We start from the raw sequence: 26,495 nt of genomic DNA, 5'->3' as shown, positions 1-26,495 counted from the left end.
AGGTAACCACAGGGGGAGATCTAGGAGAACTCATGAGGGATTTAAAAACTGAAATAAAATCTGGGTGTCTAAAAGAGGCTTTGGGGAAACAAGGTCTTAGAAGTAAAATTAATGAAGAACTCCCAGGGAGACTTTGTCGATTTACCTATGAGCTATTTGTTACCAAGTTCATTATTTGGACAACCCAAGTCCCTTTACCATGTTTTCAGTGCGTGTCCTTTTATGCTCGGGAGCAGGGATTAGTGGATATTGAGGATATCCCTTTGAGGAAAGTGGAAATCCTTTCTGAAAACACTGCTGGCATCAGGGTCTAAAGAAGTGTATCCTGCTGCTGCCCTGCTTATTTGTGTGTAGTGCAAGTTTTGCCTTCTGCTCAAGGCTGGCTCCTCCCTGTCTCCTGTAAGGTGTGCTCCCCAGCAGTTTCAGCTGCAGCATCACTTGGCATCCAGGTGTCTGAAGTCTGTGCTTAAAGCTATACAGAGAGCCTTGGGACACCCCTGTGCTGTGTCTGAGGGTGGGTTTGAAGCTTTTGTTGTAATATCTGTGTATGGACCTTTTCTTCACCTCATTGTGGGGATGGACTTGCCTGGGGCTCTCCCTTGGGTCAGAAGAATCAGGTGGGTGAGTCTGGGCATTTGCAGCAGGTTTTCCATATGGAGCTGATGGTTCATATGAACTGCTTTCAAGTGACAAGGTGTGGCTGTGACCTTGTGTAGGACTTGTTCCTAAAGAAACTGAAGTGTCATCTTAATTATTGAAACAATGATCTGTCACATTCCTGCTTCTGCTTTTTTAACATGGGTATAAAGAGGAAAAACCTGCATAGACAGATCTAGGATTTTGTAACAGTGCCAGGGCTTAGCAACAGTTCTGAGTGCTCAAAACACAGCTGGAGCCAAGTGTTCCTGAAACATTCTGTACTCAGGAGCTTGAGGCTGAGTAGTTAAATAGGTTTGGCTGTGCTAACGTGTGTGATGCTTCATCCTATCCCTCTTCATGCAAACCTTTAAGACATTTGACAAGAGCATAAACATTGTTCTCCAGCTGCTTCAGCTACACTCTGGTATCACAAACTTAGGAAATGGTGATGTTATCAGTTTTCAAAGACTAGTTTGTGTTTAGTTCCTTGGACTGGGTCACGTTCAGGAGAATGATTTCCATGTGACTCAGAGACCTTGCTCCTTGATGGTTAACTGTGATTTACGGCACCAAAACCTCAGCTAAATTAATCTAAAAAGATGCAGATTGTGTCTCAGTAATAATCTGGGTGCTGCTTTTACTCTTTGTCCTGGCAGTGGAGCCCCCACAGGAAGGCACAAGTTGTCCTTGGTACTTGTCTGGTGGCAGATACAAACACACACACGGGCACATGGCCTTTGCACGTGGCTAACAGTGTCTGATTTCCACAGCAGTGCAGGCTAACCATCCATTTTCTTGTATTTTTACCTATTGCTAGCAACAATCCTTGATATTGAAATTGTATAGTTTATTTGCAGAGTCCAGGTTCTGTTTGCCTGTTCAAAGCACTCATTTTGTGCAGTTGCTGAAAAGGGATGCAATGGAATTGCATATTGTGCTTCAGTTCTTGAACGTTCCTATCTCTTCTTGCAAAAGTCCAAGATCTGTTTGATTTTTTTCCTGGATTCATACAAACAAATTAGAACGTGAGAATCTTTGCAATGCTTTATGGTTTGACGAAAAAGTAGGACTTAACTGAGACATTTAAAAGTATTAAGAGCTAAAAATTCTTTTTACTGTCAAATGGCTGTGCTTTTGCTCTTATGATCCTGGTGATAGGATCAAGCTAATGGTCTTTTTTTGACTGATCAATGCCCTTGTGTGACCATATTAAGGACCAGTAGCCTTTCTGTGCTTATTTGTACCCAATGTCTTGTCCAGCTGCTTTTGGACCTGGAAAAACCACCACTTTCTGTTTATCCTCAAATCTTTCTCCTTAGCTGTGCACTTAAATGCTTGTGTGTGTTGCAGCTCTGACACGATTGCCAAGAGCTTTGTTGGTCTGCCCACTGTCACTTGTAACAAATGTTGTGACCTGAGCACCTGCACAAAGTGCTGGGATTTCTGTGAGGAGGAGAGTAAGGTTCTGCAAAAGGGAATATCACCCATGCTTATGTTTTCCAGAAGATATGTTGCCACCAAAAAAAAAAAAAAGAAAGTACTTTTAGCAAGTATCCCAGCCAAACTGCTTCAGATGTAGTGTTGTACTGCTCAAAGCTGTTTTGATGGAGTTGTTGCTTCTGTCTTCTGAACTGTGGGGAGAATATGCACATACTTGTCTCTCAAGAATAGAATTTTGTTCTCATGCAACACTGAAGGTTTTAAAGCTTCAAGCAAACAAGAAATCCTTATCTTAAAATCCAACTGTGTACAGTCATGCAATTAATACACCTGGCCCACCTACTGGGGTTAAGTGGGTTGTGCCCTTCCTTTTATAATTGGAACTTTGCATGTTTAATTTTACATCCAACTGCATTTCTTTTGCAGCCTCTGGATCTGAAATTTGGCATCCCAAGGGCATGGGGGAAGAAGGGATAACCTGTGGAGACCTCATCCTGCCCTTAAATGCCCTGAAACAGGGTAGTAGAATTAATTCTGTCTCATGGCAGTTAAACTCAAACATAAAGTAAGGTGAGAAGTAGAGAGCTTTTCTCCATAAGAGAAGTTCACACCAGCTGCTCCTCTTCTTCTGTAAGGTCATGGAAGAGATACATGAACTTCAGCCCTGTGAAAGTTGGCTAGAGTGAAGAGATGCTCCTCTGCTTGCAGTGGGACTGCTTTCTCTGCTGGCCTTTTTGGACACCTGTTGTGGCTTCTTGAAGCTCTGCCTTCAAAAAGAGCACTCTTTCTAACCTTTTCTTTAGCCTCACAGTGAACTTTTATGTGATATGCATATGGGCTTCTAGGAAGAGACAGAGAGGAACAAGAAAATTAAAAAAAAAAGAGCCAACAAAACAACAAAAACAAAGAAGAGGTCATTTCATACAATAAACAAACCCAAGAAATCAAACCACCTTTTTCTGATTACAAAAAAGCTCTTGTACAGTTAGGCTGATAGGTTGCTTTCCTTTATTCTTTTTTGCCATCTCTTGAAGCTTTTTGTTGCAGGTGAGGAACATGCCAATGGAAAACTTTCTTCTTAGAAGATGTTGTGGTCAAGAGAAAGATTCCTTCTTTATTCTCCAGTCATTTTCTTAAATAATAATAGTAAAGAAGACAACCTCTATATTGAATAGAAGTAAGAGAAGAAATAACTGCATTGTGCTTTTGGCAGGAAAGAAAAGTAATTTAAAATGAAAAATTGCTCCATTGAGGGCCTTCATTTGATGCCCTGAGCATAGATGAGAAACACAAGGAAGAGGAAAAACTGTCCTATGTTTCCAGGTACTTTGACTCTTACTTGGTGAAGTTGGGCTCCTTTGGATGTCTGGGTTTGATAGGATTAATTTGTGCAACTGTTATGCCTGATCTACCCAGAGGCAGTAATGTCTGTTCATCTATGATGTGTGTGGTAGCAAGTGGCTTTGTCCTAATTTGCCCAGCTTGTTAAGCAGTAGATGATTTTTGAGAAGCTGTCCTGCAGCCAAAAGAGGATGTGGTTTTGGGGGATGAAGAAGGATTTGCCAGTGCTTTTACCAAATGATTTTACATTGGTGAAATTAGAACCATACATGTGCAGCACATGCAATCTTGAGGAGGGCACTGTAGGACAACAACACTGTCTGAAAAAAATCTACCTGCTAATTAGACTCCTTTTGAAGACTGCAGCCTTAGTGCCTTGAAATACGCCTTTACTGATGCTTAATTTCTTTCATTCATTAATGAGGCTTTTTTTTTTTTTTTGACAACTAAAAAATTTAGTTCTTGGTGTGTAACATTGTGGGATTGTTTTGCCCTGTGGAGAACATGGTTGGTCTTCCCACTGTGCTGAAAGTCTCCTGCTTCTGCCATGCTGTGCTGTCAGGGACATGTGTCCAGAGCAGTCAGACTATTCTGCCTCTGGAGATGGACCCACCCCTCGGTGAGGGAAGGAAAAATGCAACTGGCACCCGATGATGTTCCAAGATCTGGCAGGTCAGTGGTAGGTTGTCAAGGTGTTGAAGCCTCCAGTTATTCTTAATAGCTTCTTTTAGAGTTCTCAGGTTGTCATAATGCAAATAACATCACTAGTCATCCATGCTTTTTAAAATAAAACTGGTTTCTTCTTCACTGCAAGATTGAATACTTGTAGAGATTTGTAGTTTCTTGGAACAAGAGAATTAGTATTTGTGTTGGTTCCCTGCTTTTAGATTCTTGTGGGAAGATTTAATTGGAGTTCCCCTTGACCATGTCAGAGTCTCAAGCCCTAAGTACCAGGCTCCAAACCTTCTGGATGTTAAACTGAATGGGAAATTTAATTCCTTAAGGTGCCAAATATTTTGTTACTAGGGTGTACTGAGCTCCTTCAGGCCAGAAACAAAAGTAGGTCAAGTCCTCATTCTGTTGTATCTGGCTCCATCTCTGGTTTGTTTGTTAAACATGATGGAAAAATAAGTGATCTTTGTGTTTACACAACCTGCTTTTCTGGCAGCTGTCAAGGAATCTGAGAGCAGTGCCTTTATAAACCAGAGCTGATGAGTACCTGCATCTTCCAAAGCCAGTGATTTCGTGGGCAGCTTCTATAGATTTTGAGTACCCGTGTGTCTGAGTCACAGCTATTATTTTTGAAGTGGAAGTGTTAATATGCATACACTTTTTGATGGTCATAGTGCTGCAACACTGAATACCTATGCTTGCTGCTTGTGAATGACCAGCAAAATTCCTGCTTACATAGTTTCACAATCTGTTCCTTATGCTGATTTCTGATTTTGGCTGTCTGTTCTGAAAAAAGGTGGCAGATTGCTTTTTTTGGCATTGTGGCCAGTCAGATTTTGCAAAAACAAAAAGTTCATGCCATGTTCAGAAATATGTCAAACCAGTTCCTGCTTGTAAAATGCCTTATAACCAGCCTGCCAGAAAATGTTCCTTCTCTGCTTCTGTGATTTGTACTCCCTTGTTGCTAGCTAGGCTGTCATGTTGGAAAAACTTCTATGTGTGGTTCTTTTAGTGACTTCTAGTAGTCCAAGAAGATCCTCAATTCAGAGACAATCATGATGAAAAGTAGGAAAATTGAGAGCCAAGAAGTGGAATGAGTAGTACTAAGTTTAATTGTAGTAGTACTAAGTTTAATAAGTTGAAATTATTCCAGTGGCATCTCACTTAAGGTACTGAGCACTGTGTGAGAAGCAGCTGTCTTTAACTTCAGGTATTGAAATGTGGTAGTCTCCAAAATGGAAATTTAGACAGGGAGGGTCATTCTTAGATTTTCAACCCGGAGAGGACCAGCTCAGCTAGATGGACAGAGGACACTCACACATAATATCTGGGGCTGATAGAAAAGAGGTAGAGCTGCATGGCCTTTCCATGGGCTGTGTGTCCCAGAAAGGGTCATGCCCTTGGTTCATCTAGTGACATGAGTGTTTCTCATATAATGCAGCATTTGCACTAAAGGGGAGCATCTTGGATTCACCTGGGGCTCATGGGAAGGTGGAACCCTGGCTGGATGGTGGCTGGGCAGTTCATGCATGGCAATATAAGCAGTGCTTTAATGTGCAAATCAAAGTGAAAAATAGGCATTGCTTCTTTTAAATTGTTTTGCTACTGCTTGACTGACTGAATTCAGCAGTGCAGAATTCTTCTGAGTGTGATCCTGGCTTTTCAGGCAGTGAGTGTGGCAGAAAGCTTTAGACTCTCAGCATGGACCTAAATCTGTTTGAAGTAGACCTAAAAAGCTTGGAGGGTGCAGGGAGTTCAGGCTGCAGTTTGTTGATTTGTGCTGGCAGCAGCGCTTCAGCTCAGTGATTGTACAAGATGGTGCCACAAGGTATCTGCAAGGATGTTATGAAACTGTGGATCATGTTAGACCTATCTGCTAAAACTTTGTTTTCCTTCATGAGCCCCTTGTTTCCAATGAAGGCTTAAAGTTTTAGCACTAGTATTGCAAAATGAATACTCTAGGATTTCTTTCACCGTCATCTCAAGCTTATTTCTTATCGTTGCGTTGAATCCAACTAGAATGTCTTCAAGGATACTTGGCTAAATGTTCATTTCCCCTTGCTGCAAGTTTTCATTACTGAATAAATAAGAGCATTTAATATAGCTGTGGGCCGGGATAATTCTTCACAGTACATTGCAAAAACATGGTTTAAATTTTGGCTTTGGATCTGGTACAGGGTTTGAATAATATGATACCTCACTTCCTGACAAACTCAGGGTATTCTGAAGACTGAATGAGCTGTCTGCAAATCTGCCTTGTCTTGGTAATCATGGTTTTTGGGAAGAGGATAGAAAAGCAAAAAAAGGAACTTTTTAATGCAGTCACTTACTGTCTGTATTAATTTACTTCTGCCGAATGGATTTGTTTACTATGTAAAAAAAAAAAAAAAAAACAAACCAAAACCAGTATCTCACTAGGCTAAATGGTAGCTCCATGCAGTATTAAAACAGTTCTTAATTATTTCCTTCATAACTAAAAATTCTGATGCTGACTTAAAATGGATAACATGACTTTGTGACTTAAAATAAATGTCTCGTGCTAAGGTAATTTATTTGCAGCATGAAACATAACAAGCTTAGGAACCAGGAAAGATCTGATTCTTCTCCCATTCATGTCTGGCTTAAAAGTCTATTTACTTCAGTGGGTAAATTATTTTAAAAGATTTACAGCCTCATCCCAAATGTTGCCAAGGATTTACCAACCACATGCATTTGATGGAGCAAGGGGTCTATGGAGACACTTACGCACATGACTGGAAAAAATTTTGTACTGTTGGCAGGCTTGCAGAAAAAGACTGAGATTAATGCTCAAATTAACTTGAGGGACATAAATAACAAACATACCCCCTCATGAGCCCTGACTCATGCTGACTGAGGGAGCTGTGGACTGACCTAGCAGCATCATCAGCCAAAATCAAGCTAGGAGGAGTCGTCTTGGGGAAGAACTGAGGAGGCAAATCTCTGTTGGCTTTTCTGTGTATTATTTGTTGTTCTTTGTTTTGTTTTTCAAGTGCCATTTTTCAAATAGGATGTCCCTTCCCTCAGCTGTAGTGGCTTGGGACCTGCTTTTTTACCTACCACCCTCTACTCTGGAGAGTCATAGCTTACTTTTCCTGAGTTTTCATTCTTGCCTGGCTGTGCTATGGCTCTGTTACCCAAGTGTGAGATGAGGAGCAATGCTTTTCCTTCTGACAATCTAACAGGTAAGGGAAAAGCTCTCCTCCTGTGTGACTTTCTGCAGTTTGTAGGATTGATGCACCAGGAGTTGACAGAGAAAAGTTATAACGACCTTATCCTAAGGGCAGATGGTCTCTACAAATCTTTCTAACCCTGCAGGCAAGAATTGCAGAAAGAGGAGTGAATCTGCAAATTTTCTTGGCTGGGACACCTCAGCTTCTAGCTCTGGTGTGCAGCAGTAGCCCTCATGCTGAAGGACTAGTGGCAATATCCCAAGGAGAGGAAGAACCTCACTCCTGCTGAAACTCTGGAAACCAGAAGATGATGGCTGTGCTAAGCCAGTTTCCTAAGAGTTAATGTGCTAGGGTTGGAAAAATCTCCAGTAGGGCTGCAGGGTCTGGCTGGAGTGAAGGGGCTAATCCTGATGCTACATGCAGTGCAGGGGCTCCAGGTGAGCCCAGAGTAATGGGGAAGCAGCCAGGGGTTACATGATTTACCAACAGATCAGTTTGTCTTGGATGGTGATGGTGGGAATTTAAAAGGGAAATATTAAAAAAGAAGATAAATAGTTGGTATGGACTGTTGGGCTTAGGGACAGATGGCTGGAGCTCAGGGACTTGCAGGAGGTGTGGAGGGAGGTGTATCCAAGCTGCTCCAGGAAAGAGTTGTGTTAGTGTAAAAAGTCAGAGCTAATAGTGTGCTGCAGCAGTTGCTTAGTGTCATCCAGTGGGGTAGATTGATTTCCATCTCTGTGTTAGATCACCATTTTCAATCGTGATTTAAATGAGCAAGCAGGAAATCTGATTTAAGTTGACTTATTGAATTTTATATGTGTACTTTACTTATCTTTCTGAAAGCCTTAGAGTAGTCTGTACCTTTGCTTACACTGAATATGTCCATTTATACAAGTATGCAATTTCCCATTTGCTTTGGGTAATGTATATTTTCCTTTTTCTGCTAAAAATGATGAATGATGCTTTTCTTATTTACTTGATTAATTTTAACTTTTGATTTTTATCAGGCAACATTTGGATGGAAATTGGAATCCAATTAATGAACAAAATCAGCATTTGAAATTGTTTTCATTAGTTCAATGTGCTGGATATAGACAAAAATTCCTTATCAACCCTGTTTTGTGACTAAAGCAGACTGATTTTTGCAGAAACAAAGCAAGTATTTTCAGCTATTTATGAACTGAACTAATTGATTCTGGTCACCATGCTTTTGAAGAATCTGTTTTGTACATCTAAGAATCTTGGTTCCTGGAGCTCTTCTCTTAAAACACAAAGCCACAGAACCCCAAAACAACCTAGGTTCTCCATAGACGTGAATATCTCAGTGGTCTGTGTGCCACAGCTACACAAGACAAACTTCTCTTATTTGGGTGGCCATGAGCCCATACTGCAAATATTGCTGAGGCAGAAGAGGTGCTCTGTGCATCACAGATACTGCAGAGGGCTACTTGCAAATTAGGGTGGGTGCATGGACTACAAATCTTGGTGAACCTAGGCTGCTACTCTAAAAAGATTTTCTTTCTGCATTCCTGTCTGTTCCCAGGGCTGGGCTGACTTTGAATAAAATATTTCCTTATGTGGGGGAAAAAATAAACTGAATGGGGAAGAAGAGAAAATTGTCCAGGAGACCTTACTCTTGTCAAAAAATATATACACATACATATTTTGGCTTTTAAATTGTAAGTATATATTTAAGCAGACTTGGCTATAAGGGAGTGAACGTTGAAGCTCAGATTTCACAGAGTGGGAAATCAGTTCCCTAAATTTAGTGCTTCTAACATATGTTTAAGGTCTAGGAATCTATTTCTGCTGTAACTCATGTTAGGAGTTCCTGGAAAGCTCTATGACTTATGTGGCATGGCATGGGTAAGATTAAATTATAGCTGATTTTGTTCCATCCTGAGATCCCCAGAAGCATCTGTAAGATTGATGGGTGGTGTAGTCATTGCATTAGGTTTTGATGTGTTTCTGTTGCAGGCTAGGTTTCCAGTAAATACAAAAGGATTTAAAAATTATTGTGGGTAAGGAGATGGACAGATAGTAATTTGGACTTGGTGTTGTGATACTCTCAAAAGCCTTAGTTAGACTTGATTTCTGCCAGAAGAAAAAAATAAAAGAGGAGTATGGGTTTTGAGTCGTTAAAAATCAGTGTCCATAACATAATTTCTCTAAATCTTGTGTGATGTTATACTGGAGATGAATTTGGTTAGTTACATGTATATGCCAATGTGGTGCTCCAGACAAGAATTTTAAAAATTCCAATGTTTGAACTGCTGAATATTGACAGATTCTCCACTATTCCTAAAGCATGTATCATTATTACAGCAAAATGCAAGTTTACTATTAAAGAACATAACTCACAGAAAAGGACTTTTGAAAACATGTCCTTGTCAAACCATGACAGTCCTTTACGAAAAAATGTCCTTTACGAAAAAATGTCCTTTACGAAAAAATGTCCTTTACAAAAAAATGTCCTTTACAAAAAAATGTCCTTTACGAAAAAATAAGTTGAAATGTATCAAAAAGTGAAAACTATGAGGAAGGATGGGAGGAAGGTGCTACCGTGAGGTGATTGCACAGTTAGAAAGGCACAGGTACATCTTTTGTCTTCTGTTGCCTTTGCTGCCCATATTTTGTGTTTGAGTGTGAGGCAGCAAAAAGGAATTTCAGTGGTGGATTGAATCCAGCCAAGAAAGTGGCTTGAAACCAAGCTTTGGGAAGGAGAGGGGAGAACTGCTCAGCAGGCAGATGGGCAACAGAGGGAAGGCAGGAAATATATGCAAACAAAAATAATGAAGTTTGATTTGTTTCTATGGTACAGAAATGTGTCTGGAGGTGGGTTTAGGTAGAAGCTGTGTAAATTCTTGAAAACCAAGGCAGTTACACGTTTGCTTTGCTGCAGTGTTGTAGTAATTAGCTGGAAGAGGCTGGCTGGAGAAGCATGTGGAAGGAAAATTTCAGCAGTGGATTTCTGCAGGAGCTGAAGTATGTGTGGACAACTGAATGTAGGGGTCAAGAAGAAGAAGAGCGAGCAAGGGGGTGGATAAGCTGTCAGGATTGGAAGGAGGGGTTTCCTCTACACTCAGTGCAATGGGTCCTTGCAACAAAACTGGAAAAACCTAAATGCTTCATGGACTTGCAACCATTTAGAAACAGTTTTTTGAAGTGCAAAGATCAAGTGAGTACAGTGAACATGTAAAAGGACTTACTATGACAACACTCAGGATGTTTGTAATAATAGGAGGAGAATATGAGTAATCTTCTGGAAACTATATATATATAAGTATATACTGAAGTGGCTGTATCTTTCATTACAAATATGTAGTTTTAGGGTGTAGTTTTGAGATCATTTTAAATTGATCTGGAGGCAGATTAAGAGGTGCTCCTACCTTTTCCCATTCTCTAATTGTTGTTATTTCCTCCTTGGTCACAGACTGCCACCTTTGTGTTGCTCTGGTTATTTGGGTCAGGGACTTACTGCCTGCCTTAAAAACCAGCTGGATCTGCAAAGCTGCTGGCCTCAAAGCATGCAAGGCAGTGGGGAGGCTGGGAGTGGAGGGCTGCATCCATGTGGATTCAAACCAGCATGAAATGCCTCTGAATCCTAATGCCTTGTATGTGTGAAAACACAGGGTAAACTCTGCAACTGCTGCAATTGCCTCAAGTGTTTCTGTTCCCAATATCCTATTTTGGGGTTTCTTCACCTGGTACGTGGAGCTGTGCCTGGAATTTGTTTCCCCTGAGGTTACAGTTGACTTGTGTTTGCTGAAAATGAAGTGGTAAAACTTGGAAATGAGCATTTTGTTCAGATTTGTTTATGGTTAGTGCAGTGAGACTTTGCCTTGAAAGACTTAACCTTGAAAGTAGTTACTGAAATTTAAAAATAAGCTGGGGGTGTTGCTTTTAGGGTTGCATCTGCTTTTTGCTTTGTGTTGCATATAGCAGTGTGGGGCTTTTTCTGAAAATATCACGGAAAAAGCTGTTTAGGTGAGCTTCTGTATGTGCCTGTACCCCTATTAAAATGCACAGCTGAGCAAAGCCCAACGAGTTTGGTTGGTCCCATGTGCTCTGCTTGCTGGTGCCCAGTGCATGGTGGGCACTGGAAAAGCAAGGACAAGGATTGTCTGCATTGTCTCAAAATACCTCTGCACAAAAAGGGCTTGTTGGTCTGTCTTAGTGAGGATGAGCAAAACAAATTTCAAAAATACATGAGAGGGATACACAGAGGAAGAAAAACGTTAGAAGGAGAGCTGTGTAGTGTCTTAAATACCTCCTAGTTCCAAGAGAGGCTTGTGTGAAATGCTTTTTAGGGGTAGCCCTGATGGAAGTGGATGGATCAGTGGTCCAGTAGCATGGTGTGTGCTTGATGGTGCTTCCTTCCTCTGAGACAGGCTCTTCTGGGGCTGCTAACAGAGCTGTGAGTTACTGTGGCAGATGCACCCCTGCAGCTTGATCATTGCTCTGCAGCACGTAGAGAGGATCTCGAGCATTGTGTCATGCTCTCCAGCTGGGGTGTCTGCTTGGAAGCAACAGGAAGATGCAGTGATGCCTGATATCCAGTGGGTGCAATGCTGGGGTCCTCTCACTTTTCAGAAACACGGTGTTTAATTTACTAGCCTGTGTGAGGAATGCTGCCAGGGCTCCAACTGTTGCATAATGTTACACAGGAGGAATCACTGGCAGATTTCAAGCTGGCTATCATTCCAGATCACTCCCACACAAAGGAAATTGTAGCATATATGTAACTCTGAGGCTTTTTGTACTGCTCTCAGCACAATCTAAAATTAAAAATATAGCTAGAAAGAGTTTGCTGCTCAGGCTGTAGTAGCTTCTTTCTGCTTGTAGTAGCCTCATCTGCAGGGTCTTGCATGTGGAAGAGAATCCAGACAGCTACAGGTAAGAGTGAAAGCCTCACAATGAAATAGCTCCTCAATTGTTTTTTAAAGTTTTATGCATTAAAATTGTGAGTATTTTATACAAGATGAAAGAATCCTCTTTTGGCTCAAACTGGTTTTCTTGTTCTGTGCATTTTGTGATTCCCAAAAAAGCCAGACCCTTAATACTCAGACATCACAGGGGGAAATCTTATTTCCCCCTCATTTCCATGCATGCCTGTTCTGTACCCATTTTCCTGTCAGTCTGATTCATAATGTTCAAAAACATTCACTGCATTTTTCCTTCTTCCCCACAGCAACAGCCCGAGTCTGAAACTGTTCATCTGTTCATCCCAGCCTTGGCAGTTGGAGCTATTATTGGCAAGCAGGGACAGCACATCAAACAACTTTCTCGTTTTGCAGGCGCATCTATTAAGGTATTATTACACCAGCTATAACTTTCTGCCTATTCTACGTGACACTTTCAGCAAGTTTGCACAAGCAGTGCTTTCCTGAACATCCTCCCCCACTCCATGCTTAGAATATGATGTGATAAATAGTACATTTGTTTATAAATCATCTTTTAATCTTCCCTGAGACAAGATAATTAGAAGCATGTTTTCAGACGTCTCCTGAGGTGTGAAATATAAGCTGCAAAGAAAACTACTTTGGTGGTCTTAGAAACAGACTTGTGCCTTAATGATGCAGTGCTTAAAGGCTTTCTCCTTGCTTTAGGTAAAGTGAAATTTGGTGGGGTAAATTCCCCTCCTAAACACAGCAGCCCAGTAGAAGTCCCTGCTCTCGTGGCAGCCCCTGGTATGTGCCAGATGGATTGGCCTGGGCTGTCAAGCTCAAATTGGCTCCGTGCTGAAATGTTGGTGGTGGAACTTCACCCATGTGCTGCTCCAAGCTCCTGGGGCCAGTCAGTCCTCAAACAGCACATTTACTTTCTTGTTATCAGGTTTAGCATCCAGCTGTTTGTGTATTGACCACCTCAGTGTAGCCAAGAACAGGATGGTTTGCAGAGGCTGACCTCTAATAGAAGCTTGAGTTTTAGTCATTTTTGTCAAATCTTTCTTGGCTGTCTACAGAGGTTAGTTAGTACCAGCTGGAGTTGTAGGAAGGCCCTGGCTTTTGGCCGCTAATGCCCTTGTAACCACAAAGATCTACTCTAAGTGCTTGAGCACTTTTTTCTTACAAATAATATTTTCTGCTGTTTTATGCTGTAATGATAATGTTTTGGCCTAAATTAAAAAAAAAAAAAGAAAAGTTTAGAGAACAGTGCATTTAAAGTACAGCATGTAGCTTTAGTATGCTGTTAGATGGACATTTTACTGCACAGATAAAACAAATGCTTTTCTCTCAGCCCTCTTTATTTTTGTTTCAGAGGAGTGATGTGTTTAGTGAGTGCTATGGCAGGGATCTGCCAAAAGTCTGGGGCACAGGGCAGGAGCTGGCTATGCTGAGTTGAGCTTGGTGAAGCTGAGCTTGGCTTGGAAGGTGTTCATCTAAGTATACAGAGCAAAATAATTGGGGAGCCCTGATGAATGAGTCTTGTGTGTGGTTTGCCTAGTGCTGATCTGTTAACTGGCCAGTCAACCAATGACACTCTGCCCAACTCCATCCTTTTTTGAGCAGGATGTTAAATAGTTATACTACCCAGATGGTTTACATTAATTGAGCACTAATAACCATATTTTTAGGGGGAAAATGAAACAAGAGCAAGTGGTAGGTGTCAATATTTCTTTATCAAATCTGTCCTGCATGGCCATGGCTGAGATGCATCATATGTATTTCCTCCTTTCCTCTCCATTCCTGCAGCTTGTATCTAAAGTTTATGGAAGGTACAGCTAGGTGGAGAGAGAAATGTGAAACAACCTGGACCTCCAAGAACCCGTCCAAACCAGTTCTTCAGTTGGTCCTTGGAAGAGAGTTTAGTGGAAAGGGAATTTCCAGTATTTCTCATGCATCTGGCTAACAGTGGCCTCAGGCTTCCTCTACTGGCTGGCACCCCTCTACCCCATGCATTTAACATTTCTGTCTTAATTTAAATTCAGATAAAAGTTTTCTCAAGCTCTGGTCTTTTGTTCCTTCAGTAGGAATAAAGTAAAGACGCTTTTTTGTGAAAACATGATTAAATGTTAACAAAAGTACACAGATTCAGGGTATGCTTGCAAAATTAGGATGCTGCATGTGTACTTATCTATTAAAATAATGCAACTTTACCTGTGATCTGGCAGAACAATGTGGAGCATCAGGCTTGCTTCTGTGTGAAAGTATCAAATATGGCAACTGGTAAATTAGTCAAAACTCCTAAACTTCCCTCATGTTGAAATGGGACCACTTCAACTTGCCCTCTGTCATAACTTTGGAAGGAAATGATAATTTGTGAATCAAGGAATCTGTGCTTTTAGCTAAGAGTTGGAGGAAGTGCTGCCTGAGTAACTTCTAACTTGCTCAACTGCAGTAACCATACTTTGTGGAGGAAGCCAGTCTGTGCACAATGCTTGTTTTGAGTTGTGCTGTAGCTTGGTGCAGCTGAAAGCCTTTCACATCCTCCTGCATCTCCTCTGTGCTCACGCTGAGCTTTGTAGATCTGGTGAAACTCACCACCCACGATGTAAGACTAAACTGCAGATGCACTGGGGTTCTGCATGAGGCTGCAGTGTCCAGGCTGTCACCTCAGAGGTGACCATGGCTCTTGCTGAGCTCAGGTTGTGTCCCAGTGCTGTTTGGCAGTGCAGGCTCAGTATGGGACTCCAGACTCAATTATTCAGCAAAGGAGATTTGAGTTGTCTGTTGCCCACCCTGTGCTGCTGGGACCTGTTGAGGACAATTGTCATCTCCTTGGTTAAGAATTCCTTGCAGAGCAGCCCTTCCTGATGAAAGCTGGGTTTGGGTGTATAAAGTTGTCAGTTTGTGACTTTTGGCATATAAAAGATTGTTTTCTGGTTAGGAATGAAAAGTTGTTTAATCTGAGAAGTTAAACTCACCACTTGTATACTATTTGTATGTATATAACTACTTTTTCCAAAGGCAGACAGACAAGATTAACACAGAATTGTTTCAGATTACCCCTTCAGACATTGAAATGTTAGTTGGTATATGTTTCTTTTGCAGCCCTCAGCCATGTTTTACCCCAGCTTCTGAGAACAGAATATTCTAGGATAAAATCAAAGCAAGATATGTTCCAGAACATTTAGACACACATAGGATGCAAAGAAGGCTTGATGGAAAATATTTTTCCTAAAATTTTAATGAAGGTGCTGGTGTTTATTAAGAAAACTAGAGGTGGCTGAGAGACAAACCTGTCCACTTTACACAAATGACAATTGTCAGGCTGAGCTCTGTTCAGTCAGCTGTCTCCAAATGTGCCCTGAAATTTTGCTCCTCTAAAATACTTTTTCCAAAGAATGAATGGATTTAGTCTGTGCTTGTTCTTACATCGTCATGCCTTATAAATGTACTGCTGTAAAATTAATGTGTATTTTTAGATCTATCCAATTGGAATTCATAAATAATGAAAAATAGATATGCAAACCAGATAACTAGTATGTAATGCCTTCTCCATCTTAGGGTACAATATGAATAATGTTACAAACTTTCCTTAGCAAAATTCTTTAGTGAAAATGATGCCTGGTGACTGGTAATTTGTCTGAAATAAACTACAGCTGTTAAATATGAATAACATCCCTATGCCAACAGCTGAGATGAAATTCTGTAGTGTTTAATATATTGCTCATTCAACAGCAGCTATGTAATACTAGATGCAACAATGGAAATGTCAGTTGTGATAAACAAAAGATTCATTCGGAATGTCAGAGGCTAGCTTGAATTATTCAATGCCACTGGAGTCTGAGAAAAACACCCACAGAAATCTTACTGTTGTGGTGACATGAACTGCTAAAGACCCTACAGGCATCTCTGTCTCAGCTCTGGTGGAGCTTAATTTTTATTTGGGTCTCACATTGTCCGGTATAGAGGAATGTTTTGGATCTGATTAATTACAACAGTAAAGTGATCCTCTGTTCTCAGGGGAATGGATGAGAGCTTTTGCTAATGAGCAAAACTTGTTAGAAAGACTATTCAAGCTAGTGGGTAGGGATGAGAATCTCAGTTTATTAACCAGATTTGTCTTTTTGAAGGCTACATGTCTTACATCACTCATAGCCACATGAAAACGCCGTGTGGGATTCTGCCATGTGTGGATGAGTAGCTGTGTCTTTAATTTTCAGAAGTATATTTGCTCACGGTGGTTTAGCCAGTTTCTCCATATTTCATTACAGCTAATTAATGCACTTTAAAGAGAACAAACCTGTCATGACTGAAGTGTGATGCTGCTGCTGTAACAAATAATTTTTCACTCCTGAACAGAATGTGAGACTGAAATGGGGAGGGGGTGGCTTTAAACTATTCCTTCAAAAGACAGCTACCAATAGCTATGTTTATCCATTCCAGATTGCCCCTGCTGAAGGACCAGATGCTAAGCTGAGAATGGTTATCATCACTGGACCTCCAGAAGCTCAGTTCAAGGTACAACATACAAAAACTTGTCAGTATGTAATGGCCTTTGGATCCTAAGGGACAATATTGAAAAAACTAAACTCTTGGTTCCAAGCACACTTTATTCAGAATTTTAGTAAATACTTGAGTTTTGCTTTCCTTCTGTTGGAAGGTCTCATGGGAATATGAGTAATACAGTACTATTAGAGGCCACATTCTGGTCACCTGAAAACACATGTGTGTTCCATGTAAGTAAGAATCAAGTCTAGCATAAAAATATGGCCACATTACATTCCTAAATGTCTCTTCTATCTACAAGTACCTTTGAGTTGAGTCTTTTAATCTGTCTTGGTATGTGCAACAGTTTTGTGTGCTTAATTGAAATAACAAAGCTGACAAGATGAAATTGAGTCTTCCCAGGTTGCTGTTTTGTGCCAAATGGAAAAAGCTTTTTGGGTGGCTCTACAGATAAATGTAAGATTTCTAATTGTATTTCCACTGCAACTACAAGGAGATACTCAACCTGATTATCCCATCTGTGCTCAAATTAAGTTCCAGAGTGGCCTTCTGCCTTAAATGTCAAGGGATAAATCTAGTTACCCCAAAAGGAGTTGACTGTGCTAGGAGTGATGCAGGCAGCTCAGTGCAGCAGCCTGGCATCATGACAGATGTGGCCTGGAGCATGTAGAAAGTCACTTGAGAGTTTCTTGTATCCTGGCATCGTTTTCTTGCCTATTCTCATTTTTGACTTCGTATTTTTGCTTCAGGGCATCTTGCAAGAAGGAGGTGCACAAACTTCAGGGATATCAGTTTCATTAATGCCTTTAGGATTTTTGGAAAATTATCAGGGCAGGTATTTTGCAGTGGTAATTACAAACTTAGATGCATTTGTGATTGTTGCTCAGTTACCATATGACTTGAGATGCCATTGAAGGCAAAGCATGATTATTACTCTGTGTCCTTGATATTTTCGTGTGCTTATGGGCTTGGCCACATGTACTCTTATGGTCTGGGATCAGCAAAAGGTCAGATAATGGCTACTTTCTTTTAATCAGATATCAGTGGACTTACCCTCAAGGAGTAGCATGCCAAAGGAAATTTGGGCATCCCTTATCCTGACTTTTCATGTAGGCAAAGGCTTGTCCTCAGGTTTCCTCCCCAAGATAAACTGGGAGTCCCACAGGGCTCTTCTGGAAGCTCTTCTCTCCAGCCTGACTCCTGCAAGGAGGAAAGTGTCCCTTTTCTGCACCTCATATGTAGTTTAACACCAGTCAGTCACTACTTTGCACTTGAGCTCTGCTTGCAAAGGTGCATCAGTGTAGTAGCACAGTCCATGCTCCTGGGCTATGCTGGTCTTATGAAAGAAAGGGATTATCCCTTGGGCTTTATTCACCTCCAGACCTTGTAGTGTTTTAGTTTCTCTTTGAGCAATGCCCTCTTGACTGGGATGGGCAGAGGCAGAGCTCAGTCCTTCCTTTGATCGCTACTGTTAACCTGAAGCTGGCCTTAGGGCCAGGTCCACACTTCATTAGTGCTCTCCCTAAGCTCCGATTAAGAAGGGTCTCCTCTCCTGGGACAGTGGTTTTTGGGGCACCAAGAGTAAACTGGTGCTCAACAACCTGGAGAGGGAATAGCTGCTGCTCAGATGAGTCATGAGCTCTGGGAGAGGCAGTGTTATCCCAGAGCCTGTGACTAGGGCATCCTTTCCTTGCTCCATTGTGCTCTGCTCTCTGTGATTCCTGTCCCTGGTGGCTGCAGTGGCTGCATCCCTTTCCTCCTGTGCTGCTGCAGCCTGGGGATGTTGCAGTGTGCAGGCCAGCTGTTGGCAAGGCAATGGGAAGGGAACATGGCACTGTTCAGAGCCTTGCTGCAGTGCTCCTGAGGGCTCTGGCATCCCTGTGGCACCACTGTTCATGCACGGCTGTCCTGCCTTGGATCTGGGATAGATGGAAGTGAAGGGGAATCTAGGGGACACAACACATTTCAGCCATCACTTTACTGTGCAGGGGCTTGCAGCCCAGTTAGGATGTTTCCTTTCCTAGAGACCTTCTCAAGAACTGAAACACTGGAGATGTTGGAAGAGCATGTACTATCTTTTTTATAAAGAAGTCCACATCCCATCCTTCTTTATAATTCAGCAGTAATGTATGTTCTTTTGAAGCTTCTAGGAGCCAAAGAGTAGAAGACTTGGTTATGTTTTCTCACAAATTCACTGATAAATGGCTGTGAATAAGGAAATAAATGTGTTTAAAAATCAGCAAATCTACAACCTTACTCTCAGTGGACATTCTTCTTGCTATCTGGAACTTTTGTGCTTCCCAGAAAAAGGAACTCTGTGCTGGTTGGAATAGTACTGTTCCCATGGAACTATTTAGATCTGGGCAGTTTATTTCTTTACTTTGGAAATTTGAGCAAGTGCAAATTTATTTATTTTTAAACAATATGTTGTAATGGATTGTAAAAGCAAGCTGTTTGCTTCAATTGGAGTCTTTAGACCATGACTTGTTGGGGGTGTTGTGGCTTTTTCAGTTTAGCATCTTAAAATAATGGGTTTCTGAATCAATTAGTTGCATTTTGTGCTTCTGGTTATAATAAAAAATTTGGGATCGTTGTTTCTGCCTGACAGTTTTTCTCTCCACCACTCTTTACCTCTACAGAAATGTGGTAGTTTCTTTTAAAAGCAATATTCATACTGAAAAGCATAATAATAATAATAATGATCTCTGTTAAATTGCTGTGTGGTTCCCTGGTTTGTCAAGCAGTCCTTGAAGTTGGACACTGGTACTTACTAGTCTGGTACAAAGACTTCTTTTAGAAAAGTAGTATATTTATTAGGGAGAACACTTTGTCAGGATTGTGTACTAAGAATTCACCTTTCTGTGGAGTTTCTTGATGTTAACTAGATTCCAAGAAGAACATTCTCTAACTGAAAGCAATTTTGCAGGCTCAAGGGAGAATCTATGGAAAACTTAAAGAAGAAAATTTCTTTGGACCTAAAGAAGAAGTGAAACTTGAGGCTCATATAAAAGTGCCATCCTATGCTGCTGGTAGAGTTATTGGTAAAGGAGGCAAAACTGTAAGTAGCTGAAATAAAACCCTTAGTGTTGCTTAGTTTTGTTTCATATTCAGTGTGTATATATAGATAAAGCTTAAACTTTTAAGCTAAACTAATTCTTTGATGTTACATTAAAGCAGGAGCTGTTTTCTTAGCTGTACTTGTTACATTTTCTTTTCTTCTGCTGTGGAGTTGAAGCCAATCTTCGAATGATTTATTTCATTTCTAAACAAGTGGTAGGAATTTAAGACATGTTCAGACCTCAGTATTACCAAAAAAATCATACCTATCTTTGTTTCAATTAACTTGATGGCATTTCTTAGGCTCAGTTTGTTGTATAAAATAACATCACTGAGATTTTTCAATCCTGAAAAGGTGCTGGTGCTCTGCTGGTGCTCAGGTATTTTCATATGGTGTTAAGTCAGGAGCTAGATGATATTTGCCAAGACTTGGTTCAGTCTTGGGGGTCCATCCTGAGTGCAACAGGGTCTTTAGGTCAGGTGTCAAGAGGCAGTGTGGCCTCTTCCTTTACTTGCAGTGGCAAGAGGTTTAAGGACAAACATGTCTGAGAAGCTGCTCATCTAAATCTTTATTTACATAATGATAAGCATTTCTAAAATAAAATTCGTTTAATGAGACAAAGACTCTTACCTCTACTTAACATGATGGAAGCCTGACAAGCTGCTGAAAATAATTTGAACAAATAGAATTTCCCACCTGCACAGTCTGAAGCTCTTTATATTGTATAGGTTTTTGAAGGAAAAATGTATAAACATTCTGGCATTTTTCTTCCCTATATTGTATGATTTTTCTGACCTTACACTTTTAAACTCAACTGTAAATAATGTGGCAACTATTTGCTTTTTTAAAGTCATGTATTTAACACCTTCTGTGTGTTGTATTTAGTCTTTAAAACACTTCTACAAACCCAGAGGACTTGGTGCTAATTTATGTTAAGAGACCCAAGAGGCCCAGCTTGCAGAGTGCACACTGCTGCATCAAGATGCTTTCTGTTAGTGAGGGGTTTAAAAAATGTAGCTTAGAGGATGATGTTTCAATGGCTGGTGTCTTTGAGGCTTGGTGGTTGTATAACATTTGTTAGTTTAAAGTTTTCTGACTTCTACTATCTGTTTATAGGTAAATGAGCTTCAAAACTTGACAAGTGCAGAAGTTGTAGTCCCTCGTGACCAGACACCTGATGAAAATGATCAGGTGGTTGTGAAAATAACTGGTCACTTCTATGCATGCCAGGTAGGAAGACTGCACTGATTTTCTGTATTTGCCTTGATGTTTCCATGGTCTTTCTTTTATAGCCATGTGCAGGAGCCACGGGATGGAAGACTTTTGCTCAGGATACAGCAAGCAGTGCTTGCCAGGCTCCTCTGGTTGTCTTGCTGCAATAAGCTTTCCTCATGCCTGTGAGAGAGATTTATAACAATACTGCACGTTCACATATGCAAAACAGTCTCCTTAAATTCTTCTGTCAATTTATGCAGGCTCTGGCTCTGCTAAAACTTTACTAAAGCCCAAAGCAAGCCCAAGTTGTGATTGGGCTGAAATTCAGAAGGAACAGAAACACAAGCCATACCATAGTATCTGGAAAGAATACACCCAGATATGTCATTCATCCACGTTGCCCAATCTCTTGATATAATATCATAAAGAAAAGGGTCACAAGATTCCTTCCTTCACTTAACTCAGACTTATTCCTTTTGATACTTTGCTGCAGGTGACTTGTAGTTTAGAAAGGAGATGAGGGGGCTGGGAAGTCCTGTAAGTCTGACCTGGTTACCCTAGTGTATAAAAAAATTGTACCTCTTTATTACAACAGTGGTTCTTATAAAGCATTTGTATTTCCAGAGAAGTAAAATTAAGGTTGTAGCTTCAATAATCTCAACATTGGTAGTCATCTACCTATTCTCATGCTTTCTATGCTACAGATGAGAAAACTGACCATGCAAGTAGTTCAGGTAGGTTGAAAAGAGAAGAAAAATTAAAATTTAGGCTGTAAATCATGATTAATCTCAAGTGTATTTTAATTAACAAGTAATCTAGTCAGTACTAGAAATTTAGTCATTCCAGATTTTCCTAATCCCAGTAGCATCTCTTGTTGGTTGTAAACAGCTGTCACTGCAGCATGGCATCATGATGGGTTGTTTCTTCTTTTTTGTGTCCTTCAGCTTGCTCAGAGAAAAATTCAGGAAATACTGGCTCAGGTAAGAAGGCAGCAGCAACAGCAAAAAACATTGCAAAGCGGACAGCCTCAGCCAAGACGGAAATAAAGGTTTAGGAAATGGCCCATCAGAGACAGATGCCAGACCAAAGACAGACTGTGTGACAGAGAGACAGGTGGTGAGCACCTGTTGAAGTTTTATGCAGAAGATCCACCAAGCCAATCACCTGTTCGAGGACCAGGCAACCGTTGAACGCTGTCTCTGAGAATGTATTCTTTAGGCTCTCTCAAACTTTTGAAACCCAGCTTTAAAATAAGGACCCCTTCACTTCCCTTTTGTTCTATTCTCACAATTTAACATAAACTCGTTAGTCTTTTTTATTGTTCTTGTTATTCCCCAACAACTTTAGAACTTGGTTTAATGAAGCTTTCTCTTCTGAGTTCACTGGTTAAAAAAAAAAAAGAAAAGAAAAAACCAACAAAAAAAAAAGAAAAGGCATTGCTCTTATAGGTCCAGTTGTAAAAGAATAAACACATTTGGAGGGTGGGATTGCGGGTGGGCTAGGGTTAGAGCAAGGGTATTGACAAGAGTTTAAGTGTTAGTCCCAATGTTGAAACAAGTGGCATTTTTTAAAAAGAATTTGGTTGCATTTTTACATAACACTGCCATGAATAACCTAAGGGAAGTGTTGAATGGTGTTGGCCAGGGCATAAAAAGATAAATATGCATTTTACTAAACTACCTCAGGCATTTAGTACCTCAATGAGAAATTGTTCCTTTTTTGCTTTTTTTTTTTGGTATTTTGTATACTTTATAAAGCTAATAGTTCTTGAGCATTTTATTTTTTTAAAAAAAATTAAAATTTGATCAGCCACCAGCCAGGAGTACTACAGACTTATCGGGGAAAAATATAGTAGAGCACTTCTAGCTGCTGGCTGATGGGAGTAAGGTGGGTAAAAAAAACACAGCCTCAGATTTCCTGAGGGCTTCAACACCATCATTTGTTTAAAAAAATTCAATGAATGTTCAAAAGATAGTGAATGATGCCAACATTCTGATAGCAGCAATGCCGTTTAGTTTTCTTTTAAGATGGGATGAAAAAGTTTGTGACGGTACTTTTTTGGGAACAGGACAAGGAAGTGATGGCAAGAGGCTGGGGTTGGGGGAAAAATTTAGAAGGCTGCAAGAGGCTGAATTTTTTTTTTTGTGCTACTTGATTGAATGCATGAACCCTTTGTGCCTTTGACCATCACTACCTAATAATGCTACATTTAACCATTTGCAGCCCATTTGGACTTTGCCATTTTGTTCAAAGAGCAAGCTTCATCTTCAGTTTGATAGAACACTTGATCTGCTGGAGCATTTTTTTGAGGCCAGAAGGGTCTCTGCTGTCTGCAGATCACATCATACTGCTTTCAGTTACCACGATGGGGGAAGGTCAAACAGTGTTTGATCACATTGAAAGATAATGAAAGGCTAAGTTTACATATCCAGCCGCTGTTATGGGCCACACTAAGCCACTTTGAAGGTTTTGAAAATGATTACAAGAAAAAAAAAAAACAAAACAACAACCTCTCTAGCCTGGCTTATAATAGATGCAGCAGGATTTATGCACGTTCTGCAACCAACCATTAGAGGAGAACAAAAAAAAAAAAATGTCAAAAGGCAGGGATAACAGGAAAGTTACCAAATTTTTAAATTTCCAAATGTAATTTGAATGATGATTGTGGTAATAGTGACACATTCAAGTTTCTACAATAAACTTCAGTCTACCTCAGTTTAAGAAAAAAAAAATGTGGCAACACATGGTGCATAAAGACTGCTGTGTGTGTGTGTGCGCGTGCGCGCCTGTGTGTGTGTGGTCGACAGAGCCATGCTATTACCTCTGAACCTTTTTTTGTGATGTTTTTTTGTGCATGAGATGATCAGAATCACCATGCTGCACTGATTTGAGGGGCACAGCGAGCAAAAACATTTGTTTCATCATTTTGTTATCTACCTCTTAGGTTCATGTTGAAATAGAGGCATTACTACATAGACTAGATAATTTTCCCAAAGATCATTGTTGTACAGATTAGATAATTTTGAAAATGGTCTGAAGTGTTTTTCCTGCATCTCTTCTTTACTAATTGGTTTAAAAACCACAAACTTATGTTGTAGTTTTAGCAAAGAAAAATGAGTTTCTTTTCCTTTTTTGACAGTGACCTTCATCTAGCCTTTAGGATAATTTTTTTTTCTTACAATGAATTTAAAATTACTGAAGTATGGAAAGTACATAGCATTTTAATTTTTGTTGAGGCTTAAGTCAGTCGGACGTTCCTTTCTTAACATTTGAGAAGGATTTGACTTATTTTCCATTAAAAATTACTTTACAGATAGGCGCTGCATTTACATCTGCTGATTTAAATACTGTCATCTCTCTTAAATTTCTAGACTTAATATGGTATCTCATGTTTTTCTTTTCAATTGAGACTTGGTAATTTGGAGTATTTGGGAATAGCTAGAAAGTAAATACTGTAAATGATTTCAATATCCAGAAAGTATGGATCATTTTTCATCTGTAATGTGCCCCCCAATGCAGCTCTACTTGCCAGATGCCTCTGAATGGAATAAAGAGTTTAACTCCTATCATCAGATACAGTTGTGTGGTGTTTTTTTAAAATTATTGAGGCATAGGGACAGACCGTCCCGAGTACTTGCGGTGCTTTGATCAAGTTGGTTTTCTGTCCATAATAACTGGATAAGGATGAGCAGTAACCTAGAGGTATTCATTCCACAGCTGCTAGGACAGCCAGGTTGCAATCTTTGCACTTCCCAAAAAAGAAGCTGTGACTTCTGTGGCTCGTAATGAATCTTCTCCCTCCCATCTAACAATCCCATGTTGTCTGTAGGACAGCCTATGCTTCATGGTTTGCCTTGCACCATTCACTTGGGCTCATTTGCTGTGGAAGGAACATGGACTTGACAGTCCTGACTCTCAGGACAAACATGAAATTAGAAATGCAGTAATTTTTTTTTTTGGGGGGGTGGGTAGGGGGAGAGGGGAGGCAGTTTGTTTTTACCCAGTCTCTGTTGTGGTGGTCTTGGAATGATGAAGCTTTGTCATCAATGTGGCCCTAGAAGCTTGGACAGGCAGAACCAGTCACGTAGGCAAACAAATGGCTGGCAATCTCTCACCCCTACCATGACCACCCAAACACACCACTTGCCAGTGAGGTGGTACCACCTCTCCATTTTGATCCTTGTTAACATTATGTGGAGTAAAACGAGACCAGATGTTTAACTGAATGCTTACATGAGAGGGATGAGTTGGGGAATGAAGGAGCATCATGAATTACACAATTCCATATCTTTTCAAAGAGAACTGGGAAGCCCAACTTGTTTTCCAAATTCCTTCACCTTCCTACTTCACAGCTCATTTCTTGGGACCAACCAGCAGAAAGAGGGAATTGAAGAAATTATGTCTGTAGAAGGCACTGCATAGAGTATTGCATTTCACAGGGCACCCTAAGCTCATTTCTCCATGTCAATATCAAGCTTTCCTCTCAGAAACAGCGCCCTGTCACTTGAGCAGCATAAAAAGTCAAGCCTTGCTTTGTACTGCTGGTGCATTTGTGACAGCTCAACCCCTGACTGTTTTAAGCGTTTGCTTTATCATAACATTCTTATTTGCTTCTAACCTTCCAGAGCTTTTATTCTTAAGCTGCAATTTCCAAGGCATGCGCTCTTTTCCATTAAATGGAGCATGTGTGCTGTGCAAGACAGCCTGGGCTTGATATGGGTGAGGTGGAGGATTCTTAGACAAACATGAGAAACTGTTGAGAAAGAGCCCAGCTTGAGTGCTAACAGAGATGTTAGCTCAAGTGACTGACACAAACACTGCTTGAAAATGAAGTTACTCAGATGCAGTGCAAGAAATCAGAGAAATTATGACAAAAGTTCCACTTAATGGTTTCTCCTGTTCATCTCATCACGGGATCCTTCACAGAGCCAAACCTACATGTACTTGTCCAGAAGGACTGAATGCTGAATCCACACACTCCTTGCACAAACTGCTTGGTATTTTTATTTTACCCAGAAACCACCTGATTTATCCAAATGAAATAATTCCCAAATGTCTTCTTTCCAAAAGGGCTTTAGTGTTGCGCAGTACTGATCATCCAGGCTGGGTTAATTCCTACCTCCCAACTTCTGAGACTATCAGGCCATAGTCTCACCAAGGCAGGCAGGTAACGTGGTTGAAGCACTGCAGCAGCTCACCAGAGATTAGAAATACTTTGTTTAAATGGATGAGGACCAAGCTCTTTCCCTAGGCTGGCAGTTCTGATTGCTTAATAGCAACCAGTAGATGTTCATAGAACTCCTTTTCACATTATCCTTTGCCAGTTAAGTCAGCTATATTTAATTTACTGGGTATTTTTCTCTTCTGTTTTTTTTGTCTTTTAGACTAGTAACCGTTTTCACCTCTAAGAGTCCTAGCCTGTTCACACAGTTGTTGTTTTCTGGGTATTCCTTTTGTTACTGCTCTTTCAGACAGGATACTGTATGTGGTTCTGGTTACTAAAAGTGGGTTCACATGATGGTGTAATGTTTGCTGCACCTACCT

General features: G+C 40.5%; 1 protein-coding gene across 1 annotated transcript in view; it reads left to right on the top strand.

Moving 5' to 3' along the window:
• IGF2BP3 (insulin like growth factor 2 mRNA binding protein 3) overlaps positions 1 to 23,615 on the top strand; it is a 111,909-nt gene extending 88,294 nt beyond the window's left edge. Inside the window, exons 12-16 of the mRNA XM_074537413.1 lie at positions 12,475 to 12,594; positions 16,616 to 16,690; positions 19,605 to 19,736; positions 20,853 to 20,966; positions 21,896 to 23,615. Of these exons, the coding sequence (XP_074393514.1) occupies positions 12,475 to 12,594; positions 16,616 to 16,690; positions 19,605 to 19,736; positions 20,853 to 20,966; positions 21,896 to 21,997 (543 nt within the window). The 3' untranslated portion in view covers positions 21,998 to 23,615. The remainder of the gene's footprint in view (positions 1 to 12,474; positions 12,595 to 16,615; positions 16,691 to 19,604; positions 19,737 to 20,852; positions 20,967 to 21,895) is intronic.
• Positions 23,616 to 26,495: the final 2,880 nt, after the last annotated feature.

This window comes from Zonotrichia albicollis, chromosome 1 (genome assembly GCF_047830755.1).
Source record: "Zonotrichia albicollis isolate bZonAlb1 chromosome 1, bZonAlb1.hap1, whole genome shotgun sequence".
NCBI lineage: Eukaryota > Metazoa > Chordata > Aves > Passeriformes > Passerellidae > Zonotrichia > Zonotrichia albicollis.
This window is presented reverse-complemented; position numbering and strand designations above follow the sequence as displayed.